General features: G+C 43.3%; 1 protein-coding gene across 1 annotated transcript in view; it reads left to right on the top strand.

Moving 5' to 3' along the window:
• Positions 1-26,141, top strand: part of LOC113451111 (extracellular calcium-sensing receptor-like) — a 35,624-nt gene that overhangs the window by 2,905 nt on the left and 6,578 nt on the right. The window contains exons 3-5 of the mRNA XM_087935876.1: positions 9,399-9,617; positions 15,634-15,885; positions 19,480-19,698. Coding sequence (XP_087792002.1) covers positions 9,399-9,617; positions 15,634-15,885; positions 19,480-19,698 — 690 coding nt within the window. The remainder of the gene's footprint in view (positions 1-9,398; positions 9,618-15,633; positions 15,886-19,479; positions 19,699-26,141) is intronic.

Consider the following 26,141-nt stretch of genomic DNA (forward strand, 5'->3'; position numbering starts at 1 on the left):
CTGGTCCACAGATGCCTAGGTAGGAAACAACCTATATGCATTTCTTGCATTGCTGATGTTGCGGCCTGCCAGCCACCAGCAAAGTTGGCAGAAGACTCAGGTAATGAGGAGGTTGGGGAGTAACTTGGGCCAGTCCTGAAGTCTGGGAAAGTCTCTGATGGATGCTCTGCATTGGAAGCAGAGATAGGGCCAGGGCTGTCTGACATTTGCCAGCTGCCGTCGGAGATAAGTGGGGAAGAAGAACAGCTGGGGTCTGTTCCAGATGTGTGTATGTGCAGAACTGTCAGGAGAGGAGAACAACCGAGGAACAGGGGCCGACTCAGGAAGAAAGGCACACATGGACACTGAATGGGCCCTCTCTGGCTGAGGAATGAATAGAAGCAAAAGGGGAGTGGTGGTTGCAGGAGACAATAGTTTGTATTTCTTCCGAAATAATTGCTTATCGTGGGGGGTCATGTGTCACAGAGACACCTTGCCAGGAATTAATTGACAGCTTTGCAATTGGAAGCTCTTGGCCTGGCAATTATCTAAGGAACTGATAAGGTCTGTTATTGCAATTAACCCTTGGAAAGATTATTGCCTGGACTTTTCTGTGTGGGAATGCCATGAATTTACAGTAACTAAATAAAGAGGGGTTTTTCAGGAGAAGGAGCCTGTTTCTTGGTTCTGCTAATGCTGGGTCAGAACAACTGATTAAATATCTAAATGCTACCAATGTATCTAAGAAGAGATTAAGATAAGTGATTATTTTTTAAAAAATTATTTGAATTAAATAAAAGGCTTTTGTTGAAATTGTTAAGTTTGGGAAAAGAGAGGCTGAACCAGAGCATGAGTGCAACAATACTTTATTATAACAATAAAGGGCTGACCGTGCTTGCCACGCCAGGAGCTGGCTCGCAGCAATCAGCAACTGGTTGGACCCCGCAGCCTGCTTTTATAGCAGGCTGCTGGGGAGAACCATCCAATGAGATGAAGGGGAAAACGCCCCCGCAAGTGAATGGACCTGAGTGAGAACTCCTAGAGTTCTCAGGACATAACACCCCTCCCCCCCAGATGCGAACACGCATAGTCCTTGAGGTAGGCAGGAGGTTTATGTTGGCGCCCGGAACGGCGCAGCTCTGGAACACTGTCTGTCTGTTCAGGGTCTGTCGGGGAGGACCGAGCCGGTAAGGTGTCACCAACGTGCCCCTCGGTTCGGGCAGGCCCGGGACTCATAGGGTTGGTCACTGGGGACGTGCTCCTGAAGACTGGATCGGACTGGTCAGCCATCTGGGCGCCGCTGTCCGTGTTCGGGCTTACTGGGATGGCCGCTGGTGTAAGCTGGTCGCCGGGAATGATGTGGATGTTGGGTTGATGCTGAGGCCCCCCTTCGTTAGGCAATTCTGGGTCCCTGTTAGCGAGGGTGCTGAGACGCCGACGCAGCTGGTCCAGGTGCCTTCTCCAGACACGGCCGTCCTCCAGTCTGACTCGATACGACCTGGGTCCGGTGATGGCCACGATCTCGCCCGGGATCCACAGGGGGTCTCCAGTGAAGTTCCTCGCGAATACTGGCTCCTGTAAGACAAAATGTCTAACCCTCGACGTGGAAGCGAGGGGAGAGTCAGGGCAGTATTGTGGGTGAAGTCTGTCCAATACAGCCCTCAGACGCCTGCCCATCAGGAGCTCAGCTGGGGACTTATTGGTGACTGAACATGGAGTTGAGTGCTGGCTCATCAGGAAACGCGAGAGTTTGTGGTGCCAGTCATCCTTGCCGAACCTAGCCAGGGCTTCTTTAGTGGTCCTGACAGCCCTTTCAGCCAATCCGTTACTGGCAGGATGAAATGGGGCTGTGAAAATGTGGCGGATACCCAGGTTGGCAGCGAAATGGCTGAACTCGGTTGATGCGAACTGTGGGCCATTGTCGGAGACAATGGAGTCGGGTAGCCCGTGTGTAACAAATAGGCGTGTTAATACGTTGGTGATTGCTTGAGTGGTGGTCGTGGATAGCTGGGCTACGTCAATCCATTTGGAATAGGCGTCCACGACCACTAGGAACATTTTCCCATGCAAAGGGCCGGCCAGGTCGATGTGAATTCTGGACCACGGAGCGTTGGCGCTCTCCCATTTAGTAGGGGTGGCAATAGGAGGAGCAGGACGGGATTCCTGGCAAATGTTGCAGGAACTTACCCATCTGACGACGTCCTCGTCGAGGCCCGGCCACCATACGTAGCTGCGCGCTAATGCCTTCATTCTCACGATGCCAGGGTGTCCCTCGTGCAATGCCTCCAGAACTCGGGTACGCAGCGAGGTCGGGATGACCACTCAAGTGCCCCACAGTAGACAGCCCTACAAACTGGACAACTCCTGCATGCGGGTCTTGAAAGGTGTAAATTTGTTTTCAACATTGCCACCCGGCCACCCCCTCCTCACCCAGTCGAGCACCTGGGCAAGCGTTTTGTCTGTCTTGGTTTTAGCAGCAATGTCAAGGGCAGTGATGGGGAGGTCCAATTGGGTGACCTCGAAAATAGCATGGACAGGAGCAGGGTCTTCAGCCGGAGCCGGCAAGGGACAGCGGCTGAGAGCGTTGGCATGGGACAATGTTTTACCTGGGCGGTGTATGAGTCTGTAGGAGTAGGCTGCTAGGAAGAGGGTCCATCTCGTCATCCTAGGAGAAAGGACTTGAGGGGTCTGTTTGTCCCCAGCTAGTAGACCCAGAAGGGGCTTGTGGTCCGTGACCAGCTCGAAAAAATGGCCAAAGAGAAATTCGTGAAATTTTTTCACTGCTGCAACAGCTGCTAGAGCTTCCTTATCGATCTGGCTGTAATTACGCTCTGTTGCAGAGAGCGTCCTGGAGAAAAAGGCAATGGGGGCCTCGGCGCCATTGGGAAGCCTGTGACTTAATACTGCCCCAATTCCAAAAGGGGATGCGTCTGCTGCCAGCACTAATGGAAGGTTGGGGTCGAATTGGATAAGTACCGCCTCTGACGTAAGTAGTGATTTGACGGTGTGAAAAGCATGGTCTTCTTTGTGCCCCCAGTGCCAAGGTGACTTTTTATCCAGTAATCTGTGTAGGGGTTCAGCTACTGATGCTTTATGGGGCAAGAAGGACGCGTAAAAGTTCAATAGCCCCAAGAAGGCCTGTAGTTCAGTTTTGGAGGTTGGAGTGGGTGCCTCGTGAATTGCCTTAACCTTGGACTCCAGGGGGTGAATGCCTGAGGCGTCAATTTTATAACCCAGAAAGTCCACCTGTCTAGTGGCAATGGCGCATTTTTCTTTTTTCAATTTGAGGCCATGCTGTCTGAACCTCTCTAACACTGCTCGAACTCTCTGGAAGAGTTGGGGTCTGTCCCTGGCCGAGACTAAGATGTCGTCGAAGTAGGGTACTACACCAGGGAGGCCCTGCAAAATCCGCTCCATGAGGGATTGAAAGATACCTGGAGCAACACTTACGCCAAATTGGAGACGCTTGCATCGGAAAGCACCCCTGTGAGTGACAATGGTCTGGAGTTCCGCTGTTTGGTTGTCAACAGGAAACTGTTGATACGCTTGAGACATGTCCAATTTGGCAAAAATGCTGCCAGGTTCAAAAGTGTGTAATAAATGCTGAATGACGGGCACTGGGTAAGCGCTAACTTGTAGAAACTTATTGATTGTGGTCTTGTAGTCCGAGCAAATTCTCAGGCTACCATCTTTTTTGAGGGGTGTGACAATGGGCGTCTCCCATTTGGTGAAATCTGTTGGCTCAATGACCCCCTGTTTTAATAGTTTATCCAATTCAGCATCTAGTTTTGGCCGAATAGCGAATGGGACCCTACGCGGTTTTAGCCTGATTGGGACTGCCTGGGGGTCGACTGAGAATGATATAGGGGTACCGTTATAACACCCCAGCTCATCGCTGAATACGTCTGAGTAATCAGCAAATAAGGAGTCAGTGTCAGAGGTTGAGACAGCATGGACTCCTGTTAGCCCTAGGCCGAGATGGGGAAACCAATCAAGCCCCAGTAAGGTAGGGAGATTGCCGTTAACTACCACTAGAGGTAGGTAACCTTTAAAAGCTCTAAAATTGACAAGGAACTTGCCTCTGCCGATTACAGGAATGGTCTTCCCCTGGTAGTCCTTCAGGCTAAACTGGCACTTCTGGAGCCGGCTAGTTGATAGGCTGGGCTGGAGCCTCTTGAGGGTGTCCCACGAGATAATTGAGAGCGCTGACCCTGTGTCAACCTCCATGCGGCATGGTTTACCTTCTAAGGAAACGGAGAGAGAGATTTTACTAACAGTGTGGCAAGTGTGCTTGGCATGGTGGTGCGTGCGACAGTTCAATACTTGCCTCTGCGGTCCCGAGTGTGAGGAGGGGGGGTGCCTTTGTGCTGCGCTTTGAGGGGCTTGGCAGACTCTCGCGATGTGCCCCCTTTTATGGCAGTTATTGCAGGTGGCTCTTTTGAACTTGCAGGTGGCCCTCAGATGAGATCCACCACGGACTAGGCACAGGGTGATGTGCTTGGGTGGACTGATGTTTTCTAGTTTGGCTCCTACCTGCGGCTGTCTATCGTTGGAGAGGCGGTGGACGTCGTTTTCATCACTAAGGGTCTCTTCTGTTACCACCTCCTCGGAGTGGACTGGAATTGTCGTCATCTTGGCCGTCGGGCCATGGATTTCGGTGGCTGAGTGCGCTGCCAGTTCTGCTGCCAGGGCCTCCTCGACTGCTTGTGCGAGGTTGAGGTCTTTTTTCGTGAGAAGGCGCCTTTGAAGGTGGAGGTCCTTGACCCCGCAGACTAGTTGATCGAGGAGCATGTCCTCCAGGTAGGTTCCAAACCCACAATGCAGTGCTGCTGTTCTGAGGGCGGCCATATACTGATTGATGGTCTCCTTGTCTGATTGCTTCCTCATACGGAAAGTGAATCTCCTGGCAATCTGTGAAGGCCTGGGGGAATAGTGGTTAGTGAGGATTTCAAGTAGCTCAGACCAAGGAACGTTTTTCAACTCACGTGGAGCCACGAGGGCCGTGGCGGTATCGAAGATGATGGCTCCACAGTAGATCAGGAAATACGATTTTTTCCGATGCTCTCCAGCATCTGCCAGGCCAATTGCATCGATATAATGGTTAAAGCGGTTCTTGTATGATTCCCACTTCTCCTCGTCTGGTTTGAATGCTGGGAAGACTGGATTGGAATTCATAGTGATGGGACCGGTAGAACAACCTGTGGACAAAATCTCTCTGGGGCAGCAGAAATGTTCTAGTGCCTGTGGCAGGCAAGTGATTTCAGCTCTGGAGAGGTTTTTCGCAATCCTCTCTCTCTCTCTGGGTTAGCCACGTTTGGCTGTCAGCCATTGGCGGCGTTTGAATTCGCGCCTGTGTGGGCGTCAGTGACTTGCCTACAGCACCGTGCTGTACCTTTTAGGTTTGAAATTCAAGTGACAGCCGTTTGAATTTCACGCCTAAACAATGAGTGGCTGCGGCTCGCAGCGCTTCACTTTCCCCTGTAGCTGGGCTAACAAGCGGCTACAGACGCTTCTAACTTTCGTTCTGACCGCTCTCTCTGGCTGCGGATCAGTGTTCGCTTCTATCGCTTGCTGGCCGCTTTCTCTGTCAGCGGATCAGCGTTTGCTCTTTTTGTTTGCTCTTTTTGTTTGCTGACCGCTCTCTCTGGCTGCGGATCAGCGTTGCTCTTATCGCCGGCCGATCGCTCTCTCTGGCTGCGGATCGGTGGCTAGTGACTCAGCGGTTGCATGGTGCTTCTGGTAGCCATCCCACCTTCGTCACCAGTGTTAAGTTTGGGAAAAGAGAGGCTGAACCAGAGCATGAGTGCAACAATACTTTATTATAACAATAAAGGGCTGACCGTGCTTGCCACGCCAGGAGCTGGCTCGCAGCAATCAGCAACTGGTTGGACCCCGCAGCCTGCTTTTATAGCAGGCTGCTGGGGAGAACCAACCAATGAGATGAAGGGGAAAACGCCCCCGCAAGTGAATGGACCTGAGTGAGAACTCCTAGAGTTCTCAGGACATAACAGAAATGAAAATGGGACGTGGTGGTTCAGTGGCTAAGACGCTGAGCTTGTCAATCAGAAAGGTCAGCAGTTCAGTGGTTCGAATCCCTAGCACCACATAATGGAGTGAGCTCCCGTTACATGTCCCAACTTCTGCCAATATAGCAGTTTGAAAGCATGTAAAAAAAAAACACATAGAAAAATAGGGACCATCTTTGATGGGAAGGTAACAGCATTCTGTGCGCCTTCAGTGTTTAGTCCTGCCGGCCACATGACCACGGAGATGTCTTCGGACAGTGTTGGTGCTTCAGCTTTGTAACAGAGATGAGCACCAGCCCCTAGAGCCAGAAACAACTAGCACAAATGTATGAGAGGAACCTTTACTGTTACCTTTATCTTTTATTGAAAAGGGATAGACGGAGGAAAAAAAGAATTAAACCAAATCAATTGTTCATAAGAGCAAAGAGCTTCCTAGAAGTTCCTGGAAAGGACATCAATCGCCTCCTGAGAGGTGTGACCACTCCAAGGAGGAGTGGTGACCCCAGAGCACAAGAACAACCTGGGTGCCATTGTGCAAGATATTTCAACAGGTCAATTCAAGTCTTAGCAGACACATTTGCAGAAGCACCTCAGTTTCTCTCAGTCGGTAGTTTGAATCCAATCTGTAAAAAGACATTCAATTCATTTTTTAAAATTTTTATTCTTTAAAAACAAAAAAATACAAAAATCTCATTTCCATTAACAGTTATTGTGTCGTTGTATATATATGTTTCTTATTTTGTGACTATACATTATTTTTATCCTTATCCTTCAACGATTCGTACCACCTCTCCCATGTCACATAGTATTCCCGATCCTCTTTGCCTTTCAATTCCATAGTGAATTTATCTAGTTCAGCACAGTCGATTATTTTTTGGACACTCAATTCATTTTAATATCGGTTTAGAGTACGGTAGCTTAGATTTTTTGTGTGACCCCACCCCATTTTTTTTTATTAAGCCATTTCTTGCACTGCTTTGTTTGTTGCGTTAAGCCTCTGTCAACTTCAGCATATGCAGAAGAAGAACTCAACCTGGTCCTAACATGAGTTCCTGATCTAAAATTCTTCAGATTTTTCAACATCAAAGGCTAAATGGCTAAATGTCTCTGGACAATGAAGTGAAAAACCAGGGCAAGAGAAATATTCTTACATGGTCCCTCTTGGTCAGATCTACTTCTTCATTCTGCTCTCTTTGAGCATCAGCTAGAGAAAGTCAGTGGAGTTGTGTGATGTTATGATAGAAAGTATTTACCAACAAAGGAGAATATTATAGCTTAGGGGTGAAATGAGGGGTCCTTCAGGGGTGGTTGTTTTCTTGCAGACATTTCATGACCCAGCTAGGTAGCATCATCAGTGCTGGAAGGGAGTGAGATCACTATCAGTGTTACCTAGTTTAGGTCATGAAATATCTGCAAGAAAACAACCAGGCTCAGAAAGCACCAAGAACATTTCCAAAATTATTTAATCATTCTTAAAATGCATTTGTCATTTACAAGAATGTGGGCCCAAATAAAATTTAAAATGTAGCTTGCCAAATATCAACGAGCAAAACTGTACTGTGGAATACGGCATTAAAATGTTTTTATCATTCCTGTAAGGCTGGAATTGAAGAAGCCATTATACAAATGTCCAATGATAAAGAGAATGTTGGTGGGATGAAGTCATTTGGTGGGATGAAGTTGAACATTTGATGTTACTTCTGATTGCTTAGATCTCCACCAAGGGTCTTAGGAGAAACTTCCTAACAGTAAGGACAATTAACCAGTGGAACAGTTTTCCATCAGAAGTTGTAGGTGGAGGTTTTTAAGAAGAGACTGAACAGTCACTTGCCTGAAATGACATAAGGTCTCCTGCTTGAGCAGGGGGCTGAACTAGAAGACCTCCAAGGTCCCTTCCAGCTCTACTCTGATTGATTTAGCTTCTCAGCTATAGACCCATCTCCTAGAATGATGGCCATCATAGTATAATAGATAATCAGAGTTGGAAGGGACCTTGTAGGTCATCTAGTCCAAACCCCCACCCAAGCAGGAGACCCTACACCATTTCTGACAAATGGCAGTCCAATCTCTTCTTGAAGGTCTCAAGTGAGGGTGCTCCTACAACTTCTGAGGGCAACTTCTGTTCCATTGGTTGATTGTTCTCACTGTCAGAAAGTTTCTCCTTATTTCCAGGTTAAATCTCTCCTTGTTCAGTTTCCATCCATTATTCCTTGTCTGGCCTACAGGTTCTTTAGAAAATAGATTGACCTCTTCCTCTCTGTGGCAGCCCCTCAGATATTGGAGCATTGCTATCATGTCTCCCCTGGTCTTTCTCTTTACTCTCTGGTTCCATCCTCTACCTTTTGGACAACAAAGTTATCAGCTAGGTTGGTTAGAAACTTATTTGATTTCTCACTTGGTGCAGGATTAGGATTAATTGAAGTCTCCCATTACTATTGTTGTGTGTTTCCTACATATGTTTGTTAGTTGGTTGGCAAAAAGGACATCTATTTTTTCTGCTTGATTGGATGGCCTATAATATACACTTATGGCCATGTCATTCTTTTTTTCTTTTGTATTGACCCATATGCATTCTTGGAGGTTTTCATCTTTAGTTTCATGCATTTCTGTAACGATATAATGGTCCTTTACATACCATGCAACTCAGGGGTGGGATACGACAGGTTAACTACTGGTTTGGGATTTATGAGCTTCCCTGCACACTGTGAGCCACACGCCTGTAAATCGTCATCAGCATGCTGTGTGTAGAGGCGCAGCCTTTGAAACAGCCCTCTTTTCCTGCTTTTTTAACTGCAGCTGTGCCTCGTTCAGCAGCTGAAGCTGAAAAATCAGGAAATAAAGATCAGGTAAGAGCCCGGGTGGGCAGGTGGGCAAAAACATCAGCACACATAGAACCAGTTCTATGTCTGCTGCTCTTCATAGCTACTGGTTCTACAGAGGTGGACAGAACCAGTAAAAACCCACCCCTGTGCAACTCCACTTCCTCTTTTATGGGGTCTGGGTTTTTTTGAACAGTTTGTATCCTTCTACCAATATGTTCCAATCATGGGTTTCATCCCACCAAGTTTCTGTTATTCCAACTATATGATATCTACCTTCATGTATTCGTAGTTCGAGTTCACCTTGTTTGTTCCCCAGACTTTGTGCATTTGTATATAGGCACTTGAGATCTTTATGTCTGACACCGTGTTTACTGTCTACATAACCTGTGTTGTGCCTGCCTGCCCCTACTTTCTTCCCGCCAGTTTGATTAGTGCACATGGTATGGCACTCACTATTAAATGCTTGGTTTTGTTTGGCATCAAGGTTGATAATCTTACCTGCACAATTATCTATTTTGCATGCACTGGTAACCAGGATTCAGCCAATTAACCCAGGTGTCTTTTCTTTCAGATTCTTCCCTATCTGAGGAACATCAAGTTCAACAACAGTGCTGGAGAGGAAGTGTCCTTCTCAGAAAGTGGATTGCTTTCTTCTCGTTATGATCTTCTCAACTGGCTCTTCCTCCCCAATCAATCTTTTGTCCCCATGAAAGTTGGACAAATAGATTCCACAGCTTCCCCAGGACAAGCTTTTACCATTAACTCTGATGCCATCATCTGGGCCACAAAGGTGAGCTGGAAGGAAAAGTTGTAAATTCAGCAAGGGATTTATTCACTCCAGGGGATGCATAACAATCTTTTAACTGGGAAATAGGTCTATTCAATCAGGAAAAAAAAATCAGGAGTTTGATGAAAAACCCGCTTTGGGTTTCACATATTTGAGATTTGGCTTCTGAAAAGTCCAAGATGGGGTAAGATTGGGGAAAATTCCTGCTTGAAACCCAGGACGCCATTAAAACAAGCAAGAGTAATTTCCATGGACCAATCCCACTCAGTGGAATCCTCATGATTCTATATTTTAGAAAAGCTGTAGCTCTATGTGACAAGCCTTCCTTTGCATTTTGGGGTTCAGTTCTAATCTCCAGCATCCATTCATGGATCAGGATTGCCACTGGCCTGAAATCCTCTGGAGCCTATCACTCTGGTAGGGCCTGGTGGACCATTTCTTTTGAAAACATTCTGAAGGTGGAAATAGGAATGGGGAAATGAATCAATGAAGCACGTTCATTGCTTAGGCCAACTCAAGCATTTCTCTTTTTCTCTTCTAGAAGGTGCCCTTTGCCAGGTGTGGCAAAAAGAGGTGCCAGGCAGGAGAGAGGAGAAGCGTTCCAGATGGCCAGCAGGGTTGCTGCTACCAATGTGACCTTTGTCCAGAAGGGACCATTTCTGATCAGACAGGTAGAACATTCAAATGTTGGTCTTCCAGCCATTCAGTGGGAAAAAAACATATTAATTTTAGCATCATTTTGGTAGAATTTACATGCTTCAGTATATTCATACTTTTCAGCAGATTCTCTTTTACATGAATCTAAATTACTATCCCTACAGGCAACTTTTCTTGTTACTAGGAATTTAACACAGGTTCGTTTGAAGGCATAATTCAGGGGTTTCCCTACTAGATTCTCTCTGCCCCTAATTTTATATCCCATCAGGAGAACTAGCTCTCAATCTGTTTGGAAAAGAACAGGATGTAAGATTTAAGATTTAATTTATATGAAGTATAAAGGCAGAGGTGGGATTCTACACAGTTCAGATAACCGGCAAATCACACCATTGGCTGACCCTGTCCCTCCCCACCCTGCCCAGTCACTCCTTACCTGGCATGCACACCATCCAACTTGCCTGCTAAGTTGCTATTTTTCCTTTTTTATCCCCAACCATCAGCTGTTCCGACTATCGGCTGTGCCAGGAGATTTAGATTAGCTAGAAAGCAGGAAGTTGTTGGATTTCTTGCTTTCTAGCTAATCTAAAAGCAGAGCTGAACCTTCCTAGCTTCTATTTTTCAGTGCTGACTCAGGTAGCAGATTGCAGAAGGATAGATTTTTGAATGAATCTATCATTCTGTGAGCAACTCAATCTGCCTGCCTGCTTTACCTGATTTTGGGTAAAAGTTGCTCTTTTTTATTAAAAAAAATCAATATTTACATAAATATTTACAATATTTACATACAAGCAACTCCCAGCCAGTCACGTGACCACCAAGCCACACTCACAAATTAGGTCATGTCCATAAAACTGATTGTTAAGAAATTTGAATCCCATCCCAGGATAAAGGATAGTTCTTTTTTCAGAACTGTCAATCTCCCAGGATATTCAAAGATTTCTTGGGGAAACAGGAGATCCATCTAGCCAGGTCTGCTAATGCTTCCCTGCAAAAACAGATTGAATGACTGGATTTCAATCATAAAGCAGAGACGGTGAGACAGAGAACAGATCTGTTTTTCGGACTAACCTATTCCCAGCGTCACCAATAAGGCTGGGTGATTTGCCCTTGTTGATTCACCATGAAATGCACACTGACTCCTCATTTCAGATGCAGCTCGTTGTGACCCCTGCCCAGGAGACCAATATCCCAACAAGGACAAAGATCACTGCATTGCCAAGAAACTCCACTTCCTTGCTTATCAAGACATCCTGGGCTACTCATTAACATCTCTCACTCTTTTTCTCTCTATGACCTCATCAGCAGTCCTGGCAGTTTTCCTTAAACATCATAACACACCAATCGTCAAGGCCAACAATCGAGATCTCTCCTACATCCTTCTGGTCTCCCTCTTGCTTTGCTTCCTCTGCTCCTTTCTCTTCATTGGTCAACCTGGGAAGCTCACCTGTCTCTTCCGACAATCTGCCTTTGCCATTCTCTTTTCCCTTGCAGTTTCCTCTGTCTTTGCAAAAACTGTCATGGTGATTCTGGCTTTCATGGCTACCAAACCAGGGAACAAGTCAAGGAAACTTTTAGGAAAATCACTGACCAACTCCATTGTCATAGCCTGTCCCTTGATCCAAGCTGTTCTTTGTGTCACCTGGCTGGTAACCTCCCCTCCATTTCCCAACTTGGACTTCCACTCCTTGACTGGTGAGATCATTTCTGAATGTCAGGAAGGCTCAGCTTCAATGTTTTATGCTGTCCTCACCTACCTGGGCTTCCTGGCCATCATCAGTTTCACAGTGGCCTTTTTGGCTAGGAAATTGCCTGACAGCTTTAATGAAGCTAAGTTCATTACTTTCAGCATGCTGGTATTTTGCAGTGTTTGGATCACTTTCCTCCCCACTTACCTGAGCACCAAAGGGAAGTCCATGGTGGCTGTGGAGATCTTCTCCATCTTAGCCTCTGGGGCTGGACTCTTGGCTTGCATCTTTTTCCCTAAATGCTACATTATCCTACTGAGGCCCCATCTTAATTTCAGAGAGAATATTATGAGGCACAAGGGTCTCTGATTATATTTGTATTTATGAAACATAATTACATTGCCATCTAACTTATACACAGGTAACTCCAACTGGATTACACCATTAAAAACCACAACATAAAAACCCTTTAAAATGCCCTACTCCACCTCAGGTATTGGGAGTCTTTATTTTGATTTTGAACATGTTTCCATTTGATCTCATTTCTAAGAAATAAGGAGCTTAGAGATGGCCTCGCCCATTAAATAATTGGAAACCAAGTGGTGTGAATAATCATAGGACATTTGTTAATCTGCAATAATCACATTTTTCATTCATACCCATTGTACCATAGATCCAAAAATCAACTTGGCAATAAATGTTGGTATTATATATTTAGATATTTGTTTCCAACATGACATTTTCCAACTTTATTTTAATCAAAATCATTTTTAAGAATATGTTGGCATTGTTTCACTTTCAGTGTTTTTAAGCTTGTTTCTTTGCACTGATTCCTGAGGCTTTGCTGAATTCCCTACTAATGTTTTCTTTCAATCAACTATTAATTCCAGTGTTGACCTGAACAGAAGGCTTGATAGTTATTGCTTCTCCTTGGTTTCTGGTTTCTTGGTTTACTCAGTTGCTGCCTCCTTTTCAGTTGCTTCTTCTCATCAGAAAGTCTATCTTTTAATTTCCTTCTTTCTCTGATGCCTGGGCTTTGGCTCTGTTTATTCAGCCTCTTCCTCACGAGGCCTCGCAAACCCTTCTTATTTTGTTTTGATTTCATCTGGAGCTCCTTCCCTTCATGCTGAATCCTCCTAAGATGCTGACTTTAAGCAAATCCCCTGGATGTTTGTGAAGGAACCGTGGTTACTATTGTGTGGTTGAACAGGTGGACTAGTGAGTCATGCCAAAACCTAATATCATCATATTGTAGGGGGGGGGGGGGGACCCTCATAGAAGAATGAAATATTTTGAGGAATATTAAAAAGGCAAGATATTATATTTCCCCAAAGGGAGAAATGTAGAAACATGTTTTTAAAGTCTCTTTTAATGGCCTCCCCCCAGCAGATATTTGGTGCCCATTAAGAAAGATTGGGCCAGCCTATCTACAAAACAAAAGACCTTCAGCTTCAGGGTGTTGGGATTAAGAAGAACAGGACATGATCCTTCAGGACATAATAGGATTAACCCACTACCATTTAGCAGAAGGCACAAAGCTCACTACATTGTGCAATCTCCTACAAGGACATTTCAAACTTTGCACAACTCTCCTAGCAGCATCTCTGAAACTTATAAAGATCCATCCACTCACTCAATCATTTGGTCAGCTGCACCAGAACCACAAACCCTGGTGGTTCTGTTAATCAATAAATGGACCTTTCTTTCCAATCAGCCTCCAGCCTCCATTTTATTTTCAGCATCTTTCTCCCAGCTTGGAACTGAGCCAGATGTATTTTTATTTCCAACAGTAGGTCTTGACCTCAAATAGAAGAGGCCTCCTGAGGCACCTTGAAAATCAGGGATTTGGGCTCAGTTTGTTCCCTCCAACCAACACTGACTAGAACCAGCTTCAGAGAAAGGAGGAAACCACATAATTCTGTGGACTCATTCTTATTATCCTAGCCAGGCCAGAGGTATACCATACTTCAAACACAAACAGAAACACACTTCACAAGACAAACACAACACGCAAAGTTTTATGGCTTCAGTTAGTTGTTAGATAATATTCTAGTCGAGTTTAGATCTGCCTAACATCTTCATGGATCCTCTTGTCTGTTTTTAAGACCTGTGGGAGAAGTTAGCTTCTAATTTCATCTCCTGCCATGTGACTGTAAATAAACCAGTTATTCCATCCTAGAGTTTGTATGATTTCTCACACTTACTCAGGTACAACTGATTCTCATGGGCCACCATGCCTCACAACACTCAAACTATGCCAGAGGTCAAGCTCCCTCTTGTGCTCAGTTTCATGTAGGTCAAATACCCAGCTTCATCGTGATTCTCAACTCCCTCTGCTCTGTGGATGACAAGAGACATAAACATGATTTCCCCCTTCTGGCGCACAAACAAAATCTAATGCTAAGTGGGTAGGATATTGCTTCTCCTTGCAATTATCGAAAGAATAGTAATTCCCAATGGATCCCCTGTGGATTTCTATCCATAAAAATCTTCCAAGATAAAGCCTGCTTTAGAAAACAGGCACTGAGTTTCCCTATTGGGGCAGGACATGTCATGTTGCTTTGTCTTGCAAAGAGCTAATTTCTTGGTTTAATGTGACTCAGCTGGCCTTAATTTTCTCTTCGGCCATAGCACAAACATAGGTAAGAGAAAGCATGCTTGGTATAAATTTCTCCTAAGGCCATCCAGGTTGCAGGGCTGGGCTCTACTCTGCTAAAGCTCAGGTGAGATTTCAGGTAGTACCTGCAATTCTGTTTTTGCACAAATCTGGATTTCTGGGAAGGGGACCAGAATGATTGGGCTGCCTCTCCTGCTGCTGCTGCTGCTCTTCTGGCTTTTGCCTCCAACTTCTGCAAAGAGGATTCCAGTCACTTGTGTATCGGCCAACACTTTCCAGAGTCAGAAAGACTATCACATGCCTGGTGATTTCATGATTGGTGGGAATTTGTTCCTGACAAACGTGTTTTCCTTCGATCACAGAGACTTTAAAGAAAAACCACCCACGATTTCTTTTACGCTGGTGTAAGTTTCACCTGGGGTGGAAAGAGATGTGTGATGGTTTGCTTTGTTTCAGATTCAAGGTCCCCCTTCAGGATTACTTGTCCTAGTGGCCTTTGCAAAATCCTAGTGTAGCTCAGATTTTTGTGCTTTTCACAATAAAGGGTCACCTTGATGGTGAGATGGACGACAAGCAAATGGAGTCAATAATATAAAAAAATTAGTCTACAATTGCTGATCTTTTCAGAACTCATCATCAGGAAGATGATAAACCACAATTGAGGGTGGTAACAGTTTTGAAAGTCTGCTGGCCTTTAGAAGAAGTTGAGCTGTAGTATTAATCGGGACAGAAAGTCATGGTGGAAAGCTCAAATAAAAACTCATTTCTTTTCCAGTATGGGACACTGAAAAATATAAAGCTTAGTTTTAGAATCAGCAGTGCTCATAACTGATGGCCTTCTATAAATCTGTGCTGCCTGTCACACACAGACACACAGAGAGACACAGACACACATAGACACACACACAATTTTGTGTTCAGCAGGCCTGCAGAAGCTGCTCAAAGACACAGCCAAATTGATCTGGGTTGTAGAGGAGCAACTGGGAAGGTTTGCAATCACTAGAGGAAAGTGATGAAGGAGAGATGACAGAGACTATAAAAGCATTTCCTGACCTTGAAGTTTGCAGTCAGAGAGGTGAACAGGAATCAGATTCTGCTCCCAAACATCACCCTTGGCTTCCACATTTATGACTATGATGACACTGAGAGGAATAGTTATCTCGTCAGCCTCTCCCTGCTCTCCACACGAGGCCAAACAGTTCCAGGTTACAAATGTGACAGGCAGGATCCCCTGCTCTCTGTCATCGGGGGCCTCAACCCCAAATCCTCAAGGCAGATGGCCTCCATCTTCAGCCTCTTCAAGGTCCCTCAGGTAAGGGGGCTCCACTGGATGCAACATGAGGTAGACCAACAACAGAAACACACTGAAGACAAAGATGAAACCAAAGGTGTTGGTGGTGGGAAAGGCACTTCAGGGATATATGATTTTGAGGCTCCACGCTGTAGTTGAATTAATTTTTATATTTTATGTATCAAGATGCATTTTTATATTACCCTATGGTTGAAACGCTGTACATGCCGAGAGGAATTACTTCCTGGTTTTCATATAAAAGTGTAGCCTCCCATTCAGTACAATTTAGATTGAAACTCAGGGAGAATCATCCTGACTGGAGCACTAACTACACAATTGTGATTCCTTGAAGTCATTGTAAAACATTACTTTGCTTTGGGAAAAAAACCCTCCTCACTTTCTCCAGCTTGGTGTTGGCTTTGAGTTCTCTCAGGGAGACAGAAGAGTTTATCCTTCCTTCTTCCGGATTAATCCCAAGGAATTTCCCCAGTATGAGGGTTTAGTCCAGCTGCTCCTGTATTTCCAGTGGAACTGGGTTGGGCTGGTGGCCCCTGATGATGAGAATGGAGAACATTTCGCCTCCTCTCTGGTGTCAATGCTCAAGGAGAAGGAGATCTGCCTGGTCTTTCCTGAAATATTCAGTTCTGATATTAAGGAGTTGGGAGGACAACTTGTTTTAAAGATTTTGCTTGAAGTTGAAGTGATTGTCCTGTTTGGAGACTCTCTTACTATTATGCTGGTAGAGTTCACTCAATTTCATTATAGAAAATCCGTATCATTTCGGAAAGTTTGGATCCTACCTTCCCATTGTGAACTTAATCTGTGGGGATTTAATAAACTGTTGCAATATAGAAAGTACTTCCATGGGACTTTGCATTTTAAGGACCAAACCAGGGATGTGTCAGAATTCAACCATTTTCTCCTGTCTTTAGACCCTATGAACCCAGAAGGAGATGACTTATTCCCACTTTGGTGGAAAAATATCTTTGGCTGCAAGATCCACAAACCAGGAGTGATTCTTAGAAAGTGGGAAAAGCCATGTACTGGAAAGGAGAATTTACAGGACCTGCCATCTTATGTTTTTGAAAGAAGCATGACAGGTGAAAATTACAATATCTACAATGCCATTTATGCTGTGGCACATGCATTACATGAACTGCGTGGATCTAGAGGGCGACCAGTCATGATGAGGCTTGGAAGGAGGATCTGGAATGTCCAGTCATGGCAGGTAATCTCTGGGGCTTTTTATTCAGGCCAAAAATCCATCTAGAGAAACCTTCCCATATGTATTTCTTGAATTGCCAATTAAATATTCCTATGTTACCATATCAAAGAATCTGAAAGCATATTAAAACAGTATGAATGAATGGAATATAACTATTGGTTGGGAAGAAATAGAGGAGGGAGGGAGAGAAGTAAAGCAAACCAGATCCCTATAAGATCCATAAAGGAAATACCTTCCTATAAGGTCCTGAAACGTCTAAAAAAAAAGTTTCAGGAAGTGATCATTTCAGAGAGGATAATTCAGCCCAGGGCAAGATGGCCATCTTGGTGTGATTGTGGATGATATCTGTGCAAATCAGTCCTAGTCAAATTTCATGCAGAACCACCTCAGTTGCAATCACTAGGTACTGAACCTTGAATCTAACCAATAAAGAGTTCATTTTCACTTTGGTTTATGTTTGTTTGTTTATTTATTTATAAAGTTTATAGGCTGCTCATCTTACCTCTAGGTAACTCTTTCTATGTTTCTATGCCTTAGCATCCTACATGACCTCATTCCATCTGTTTAGTTGGAGGATAGAGTAGAGTAGAGTAGAGTAGAGTAGAGTAGAATAGAATAGAATAGAATAGAATAGAATAGGAAGAGAATACAGAAAAAGTAGAGTAGAGTAGAGTAGAGTAGAGTAGAGTAGAGTAGAGTAGAGTAGAGTAATAACTTTATTGTACACGTTGAATGTACACTAATCGGCATACATTAAAATGAAATTTCATTGCATACAGCTCTCAAAGGGTCACCACCTCCAATATGCACTTCATGAACAAAAATACACTATTATGTATATACCCACATACAGAATATTCTATGACACAGAGAAACAACACAATCTTGCATATCAAAACAACTAGTCACAAGGACAGTTTTTTCCCCATCATGCCATCAATCTGCTGAACAACTGATTTCCACAACACTGTCCAACCATCTAGTAAGGCTGTATTATTATTATTATTATTATTGTCATCTTTCCTACTGACTATCTTCTTATAACTTTGATGCTTGTATCTTATGAATTATATTGTTTTATTTAGTATCCTAGCGTGATTTATGTTGATTGCTTATTTAGTATCCCATGACTATTACTAAGTGCTGTATCTTATGACTGATGATTGTATTTTATGATCATAATTTATTTCTTGTTGCTTGTATATACACTGAGAGCTTCTGCATTGGAGACAAATTTCTTGTGTATCCAATCACACTTGGCCAATAAAGAATTCTATTCTGTCCTGTCCCATTCTATTCTGGACAATGTTTTTAATGTTAGATGTCCAGTCACGTTTCAGTAAAACAGAGGGCTGCCAAGTCTAAGTTGTTTCTATTTAAAAGTAGCTGTTTATCTATCTTATTTACAGATGAACAAAGATTAGTTAAATGCAGAGAGGGGAGATTTGCTTCCTGAGCCTTTGTAATATGGTTCCTCTCTTGCCCTTCTTTCTCCTTCTTTTGTTCTTCTTCTGCTTCGAAAGAGATAGCTGCCATTCCCTCAGTCAGAATTTCCTCTGCGTTTGAAGAGAAGGGAGGAATAGTCCCAGAAAGCTGCTTGTTATGTAAAATCCATTGTTCGATATTCAAAAGTTCAATTCTTGAGTATGAAATTCTCAGAGAGTCACAGAAAATAACAGAAAACACCAAAACTACAAGAGAGCATTTCACCAAGGCTGCCATAGGTGGTGCCATCTTCTACAGTTCAGCTTGTTGTGTGAAAGCAACTTCTGTAAACTTCAGAACACCAAGCAGGATTCCAAAGTGGCCCTGAAGGGTTTATGGCCTGAGATCCATCAGGCTTTCAGCATCAATGGCTGAATGTTGGACTTTCCTAGGTAGTGAACTGACAAATCAGGGCAGGTGCTTCTTTCCACATGGCTCCATTTGTTTTGACCTGGTTCCTCCACCCTGCTCTCCTTGGGAAAGCCAGTGGAATTGCACACTATTGTGGTAGAAATAATTTAATTATTCCTAAAATGCATTTGTTATTTACATCATCTTGGGCCAAAGGAATCATTTAAAAGTGTATCTAGTCAAGTATTGAAGGAGCAAAGCATATGTGGCATTAAACTTTTTGTAGAAAGGTATTGTGTTCATAAAGCTGGAGTTGAAGTAGCCATGGTACAAATTCTCCAAAATAAATAGAAATTGTTGTTGTGTTGGAGAAGAAGTCAAAGATTTGGTGTTGCTCCTTATTGCTCAGGTCTCAGCCAAGAAAACTCCTTTAGCTTTTCAGACATACAACTATCTCTGAAGATGATGGCCATCACACAATAATTGAAGCCTTGATGTCTCATTTGTGACTTTCAGTTGATGATTCCAATTTATGAATGTCTTTTTTCATTCAGATTCTTCCCTATTTGAGGAAGATCCAGTTCAATAACAGTGCTGGAAATGAAATCACCTTCTCAGAAAATGGACTGGGATCTGCTCACTATGATCTTCTCAACTGGGTTCTCCTTCCCAATGAATCTTTTGTCCCTGTGAAAGTTGGAGAAATAGATCTCAAGGATCCTGCAGGCCAGGATTTCACCATTAACTCTGATAGAATCATCTGGGCCACAGAGGTGAGCTGAAAGAAAATCTTGTCAATTCAAGGACAGATTCATTTTCATCTCAGGATGTTCAACATTCTTCTCACTGGAAAATAGGTCTACTGAACCTGGAATGTTGCAGAAATACCTGTTATGCTTCCGATAAAAAAATCTGCTTTGAATGTATCATGTTTGAGGTGCCCTTTGTGGCTGGCCCATTTATTTTATTTTATTTTTCAAAAAAAAAATATTTGTCACCCGTCTCACCAAAAACGCAACTCTGAGCAGTATAGAAACAATAAATTGATATATACAAAAAAATAATTTGAATTAAAAGAGAGCCAAATCCACGAAGGATTGAGATTGGGAAGAATTCTGCTTGAAACCTGGGATGTCATTAGAACAAGCAAGAGTGATTTCATGTTCAGTTGAATCCTTGTTATCCTTTGTTTCATAAATGCTCAAATGTCGAACGTTTTCCTTTGCATAATTTTTGCAGCAAAGAATCAGAAAACAAATCAACAAGAATCTTCTAGAATCTAATCAGAGATGCTTTGCCAATTCTAGTCCAATGACCTGCTCCAGCAGGATTAGAAGGGAGTGTGTGTGTGTGTGTATGTGTGTGCATGGCTCTCAAAACTCCAAAACAGGTCAAATAGCTCTGGAGAGGCCAGTCATAAATTAGAACACTTGCTAAGAAATCAGTCATTAAATGAGGACCACTTGTATTTGGTTTGCCAGTGACCAAACCACACCCACCCAGTCATGTGACCAGCAAGCCACACCCTCAAATTGGGTCACACACACAGAAATTTGAATCCCGCCCCTGGTTGGGGGGCATTGAGGATGAGTTTGTAGCACCAAGGGGGTGGTGGACTGAAAAAGTTTGGGAACCACTGTATTAGCTAATCTAAATCTTCCAGCACAACAGAATAGCTGATGGTTGGGGGGAAGGAAAAAATAGCAACCTACCAAATGCAGGAAAGTTTGATGGCGCGCATGCCAGGTTAGGAGTGAGTGGACGGTGCAGGGAGGGGCGGGGCCAACCAGTTGCACAATTTTCTGGTTCTCCAAACTGCACAGAATCATAACAACAGGTTCTATAGAACCGGTTTGACCAGGTAGAATCCCACCCATGGTTTCACATGCTTCAGGGTGTGGATACAAATGCTCCTGCCTACTGTTTAACTTGCCACCCCTGAGGAATGATGATTGTCAGGGCTTCTCTCCTGACCCAATTTCATGCATGATGGAGTTAAGGCAGCAATTTGTAGATTTCTTGCTGTCCTTTCTGCTCCTCCTGCCACACACGAAGGGAAAGCCAGCTACCGATCCTTTTTATGAATTAATAGAGCAGTGTGTCTGTTCATTTGTGTTACTTTCAGTGTGCCTCTTATGTTGGGATTATCAATTTCCCTGGAAACTTTCAGGCATGTCAGAGAAATAGATCAATCTACCTGTGTCTGATAGCCCCTTCCTGCAAAAAATCTCTGGATGCCTGATGGGAGAAAGTGATTTGAAATAGGAAAAAATTCATTCTCCCTCCTCACAGACCTCCCATTCCACACAGGGATGTGAGTGTTCCTGTCTAGGCATGTGTGTGTGTCACTTTCTGATCTTATGACCCACCAACAGATAATGTACCTAAAGAAGCAAATAGAAGGATTGCCAACTGACAGATCTATCAATCTTTTGGGGCTTCCAGTATGATCTGAGGAAAAGAGATCAAATTCCCAATTTCTCCCTGTGAAAACAAATTGAAATAATCAGAAGAGAGATCCTGATCTTTAACCAATTGATCCCTGTGCTCATTTTGAACCTACAATCTCTATCTTTTAAGGCACCTGAAGCTACTGAGTTTTTTTCATCACTTCCTTTGTGAGTTATGCTCACCAGAAAGGGTCAAATGGGGACCCTAGGAGGGGAGGGGGAATAAAACTCCTAGTGGATGACCCTGAAGTCCTAAGACAAAGACTCTTGATTTCAGATACAGTTCGCTGTGACCCTTGCCCAGAAGATTACTATCCCAACGAGGACAAGGTCCGGTGCATTGCCAAGAAGATCCACTTTCTTGCCTATCAAGACACTCTGGGATCCATTTTGGTTTCTCTCACTCTTTCTCTTTCTGTGACTACATCTGCAGTTCTGGTGATATTCCTTAGACATCGTGACACTCCAATTGTCAAGGCCAACAACCGAGATCTCACCTATGTCCTCCTGGTCTCCCTTCTGCTCTGCTTCCTCTGCTCCTTCTTCTTCATTGGTCGACCCAGGACTCTCACCTGTCTCTTCCGACAAACTAACTTTGCCATTTTCTTTTCCCTTGCAGTTTCCTCTGTCTTGGCAAAAACTGTCATGGTGGTTTTGGCTTTCATGGCTACCAAACCGGGGAACAAGACAAGGAAACTCTTAGGAAATCCTCTGACCAATTCCATGGTGATAGCCTGTCCCCTGATCCAAGCAATTATTTGTGTCACCTGGCTGGTTACCTCCCCTCCATTTCCCAACATGGATTTTCACTCCTTCATAGGAGAGGTCATCTCGGAATGTAATGAAGGCTCAGCTTTGATGTTTTATGCTGTCCTGGCCTATCTGGGTTTCCTGGCCCTTGTGAGTTTCACAGTGGCCTTTCTGGATAGGAAATTGCCTGACAGCTTTAACGAAGCTAAGTTCATTACTTTCAGTATGCTGGTCTTTTGCTGTGTTTGGATCGCCTTCCTCCCTACCTACCTGAGCACCAAAGGGAAATACATGGTGGCCGTGGAGATCTTCTCCATCTTGGCCTCTGGGGCTGGTCTCTTGGCTTGCATCTTTCTCCCCAAATGTTATATTATCCTGTGGAGGCCTGATCTGAATCACAGAGAAAATATCATGAGGCGCAAGAATTTCTAATTTATGTGGAAAGTAGTTTTATTTTGACATTTGGGCTTTTTTAAAAATTTGATATGATTTCTTAACAATAATGAAATAAGAGACCAGCTTGTTCAGTAAATGATTAGCAATCATATAAATATTATTTAATCATCTCTGTCCAAAAATGTACCATTTTAGTTCCCATTTGAAATTCCTTCTATTTACATTTGAGTTCAGTAAAATACAATTTAAAGTATATTAAAATATTTATCCCTAGGTCTCAGTATTGTGATGTGATTTGTTTAACTAATTACAATTAGATATAAAACAATCTTGTCTCCATTTTTCCAAAGAACAATGGATATCCTTTGGCATCTCATTCCAAAGATGTACCTTTTGTTTGTTCCTGTTTGAAATTCCTCCTATTTGCATATGAGATTTCATACAACACAAGAATATTATAACATGGCCTTCCTCACCATTTGTTTCATGTTTTTGTTCCTGGGTCTCAGCAATTTAGAAAGTTGTACAGTGTTTTTGTGGAGCCAGCAGGAGTTTTTTGACAAGATGTTTCAAAATAATTTGGACTTTTTTTGGTGGTGATGGGATAAAATAACCAGTTGACTTGACCATGGGAATACAATGAACATTTTTTACCTGGACTTCAGCAAAGCATTTTACCTTCCATATCATCCCAATGGAGAAGGGAGCAAAATGGGGGCTGAATGATGAGACTATGAACTGGTTGAATAAATGTTCTGAAATACAGTATACTTGAAGCTAGAAGGAGACTTCAATGTTGAAGGTTCTTCCTAAGCACTGTGCTAAGCCATATTCAAAACAACTTGGATGATATATTAAGACGTATGTTTATTACATTGGCAGTTAGCAAAAAATATGGCAGGGAAATAATATCGTAGAATAATGTTTCTCAACTTTGGCAACATTAATGATTGTGAACTTCAGCTCCCAGAATTTTCAATCCAACTTGCTGGCTACAAATATCTGGGAGTCAAAGTCCACATATCTTAAAATCCCCATGGTTGAGAAACATCTGTTAGGGATATACCCTTACAGAATGTGCACAGCAGTCAGGCAGTCAGGCGAATATGAGAGAAAGCATTTTTTAGTTTACACACTCAGTAAAAACAGATACACTGTCTTAGTTGAATAGTTTATTCCATTAAGAATTTAGCAGGGTCAAGCAGTCCAAATATCATTCACTAGTGTTCAGTCAGTTCAGTCCAGAGATTGTTCAATTGCAAAAAAATCCAGTGTCAAACAAAGGTCAGTTAACTTACAATGTCAATCCATAAATCAGTCCAGTAAATATCTTCTCACAGTAGATTAGATATGCAGCATTCAAAACTCTTTCCTCCTTCGATGCCAACAGCAGGGAACACGCAGAACAATCAACCATCAATCCAGTAGCAATCCAGGTTCTCTAGCTCCCTCTTATGGCAGTTTCTCAACCACACCCAAATTATATCATTTAGAGTTTAAAGTGAAAAACACATTTAAACTTTGCTATCGTGGTTTATATATTATTTACCCAAACAACGTTAGGTAACTATGGTTCTTCCTAACAACATCACCATAAAGAAATGAATCAGGATTCAAGAAGCTCTCAAGAAGCTCGATTAATAATCAGAATCCAGTCTTGTCAATTCAACATGGACATATTGAAGTCCTTTTTTTTGCATAGGAAAAATCAAGGGCGCACATTTGGGATTCAAGAGAGCATCCAGGGCTGAACATGTTGCTGACACTCTTCATCTGTTGATGCACCTGAACCCCTCCCCCATAGTCCTTGCTGTTGCAATAGACATAGAGTGTCAACAATGGGAGGAATCATGGCTCCTACATATTCTACATTGGTTAAACCCAGAGGTAGTATTCAGCAGGTCCGGACCAGTTCTGGAGAACCAGTAGCGGAAATTTTGACTAGTTTGGAGAACCAGCCAATCCCTCCTCTGACTGGCCCCACCAACCTCATCTCTTCTCTGCCTCCCATTGAGTCCCAGCTGATCAGCTGGGTCTTCTTTGGTTCCCCTACATAGGAGAACGGAGCTGGGAATCAGGTTAGTGGGGTGGGGAGGAAATCCATGGAGTCTGGGTATTTCTTTCTTGGATTTTGAAGGGAGCACACACGGACACCCAGACTCCATAGATCAGAGCAAAGTTATTCTTTTACTGGAAATTAAAGTGGAAGCTACAGATGGAATTCCGAATCTGAGAATTTGGCGCGCAGATCACATATATAAAGGAATGGAATTGTTCCCATCCCCCAAAGTCCAGAAGTCTCTTCCAATTAAAAGTTCTGAATATGATCATGTGGGCATCTTCAGGTGGTGGTGAGGCCTCTGTCTGTTGACCTTGACATATTTTGATAAAACTTCGCAGCTGCGCAAAAAGGGATAGAAGCTAGCAAGGAAATGGAAAGTTGAAGAGAAGAATTCATACACCCCCTCCTTTTGCTTACCCACAGTAAAAGAATGCAAAACACCTCCAGCTCTCTTCCCCCCACAATTACCCCTCCCCCCATTGCTAATGACAGCCGAAAGAATTAAGCCTAGCAGTAGAGAAGATACAGTAGATAGGATATGAGAGAGATAAATGAGATAGATAGCAGTTAGGGTAGCCAAAGAGATCTTGAGGCTGACAAGATATCTCTGTCCAGATGGAAAGAAGTGCTAGGAAGAGCTAAGTACCCTCCCACTGCCAGGCCTCTGGTAGAAGACCTGAGATTGAGGAAGACAGTAAACCATCCAGAGGGGTGTTTTCTGTTTTAATAGCCTGTGGGACATAGGAGAAGATCCCATTTCTGGCGTGAAGTTACTCCAGAAAAAAAGCAGGGCCAACAACAGAAAAGCACAGCCTGTGCACTTTTACACATTTCTCTTTTGGCCATAATATTAGGACCTGACAGTGCGAATAAATGAAAGACAAACACAACACACAAAGTTTTCTGGCTTCAACTGCTTGTTAAACAATATTCCCTTAGCGTTTCAATGTGTCCAACATCTTCAGGGACCCTCTTGTCTATTTGTAAGATCTCTTGGAGAACTTGCCATCTTTTTATAAACAAACCAATTACTCCATCCAACTCTTGGCATCAGTTTTCCAACTAACAAACTCCAAATCAGTTTGCCTCTGGGAATAAATATTTCTCCTCTCGTCACAGCTGTTTGGATTTCATTTCTATTTATTCTTGCACAACCCCAGTTCATCACTTCTCATCACTTATCACCCATCCCTTCCCACTTGTGACTGTATGGTGGTAATTTTGTTGCTTGTATCCTTACGACTTGTATTGACTGTTTCCTAATATGATTTGATTGCTTATTGTACCCTATGACTATTATTAAGTGTTGGACCTGATGATTCTTGACTCTTAACAAATGTATCTTTTCTTCTATGTACACTGAGAGCATTTGTACCAAAGACAAATTCCTTGTGTGTCCAACCATATTTGGCCAATAAAGAATTCTATTCTATTCTGTTCTGTTCTGTTCTATTCTATTCTCAAATTGGAATCCTAAATTATTATTGTGACAGAGGGAAGGTTGACAAGAATGAATGGATTACCTCTCTTGCTGGTACTGCTCTTCTGGCTCCTACCT

Source organism: Pseudonaja textilis, chromosome 1 (assembly GCF_049901715.1).
Source record: "Pseudonaja textilis isolate UNSWEBS1 chromosome 1, rPseTex1.2, whole genome shotgun sequence".
NCBI lineage: Eukaryota > Metazoa > Chordata > Lepidosauria > Squamata > Elapidae > Pseudonaja > Pseudonaja textilis.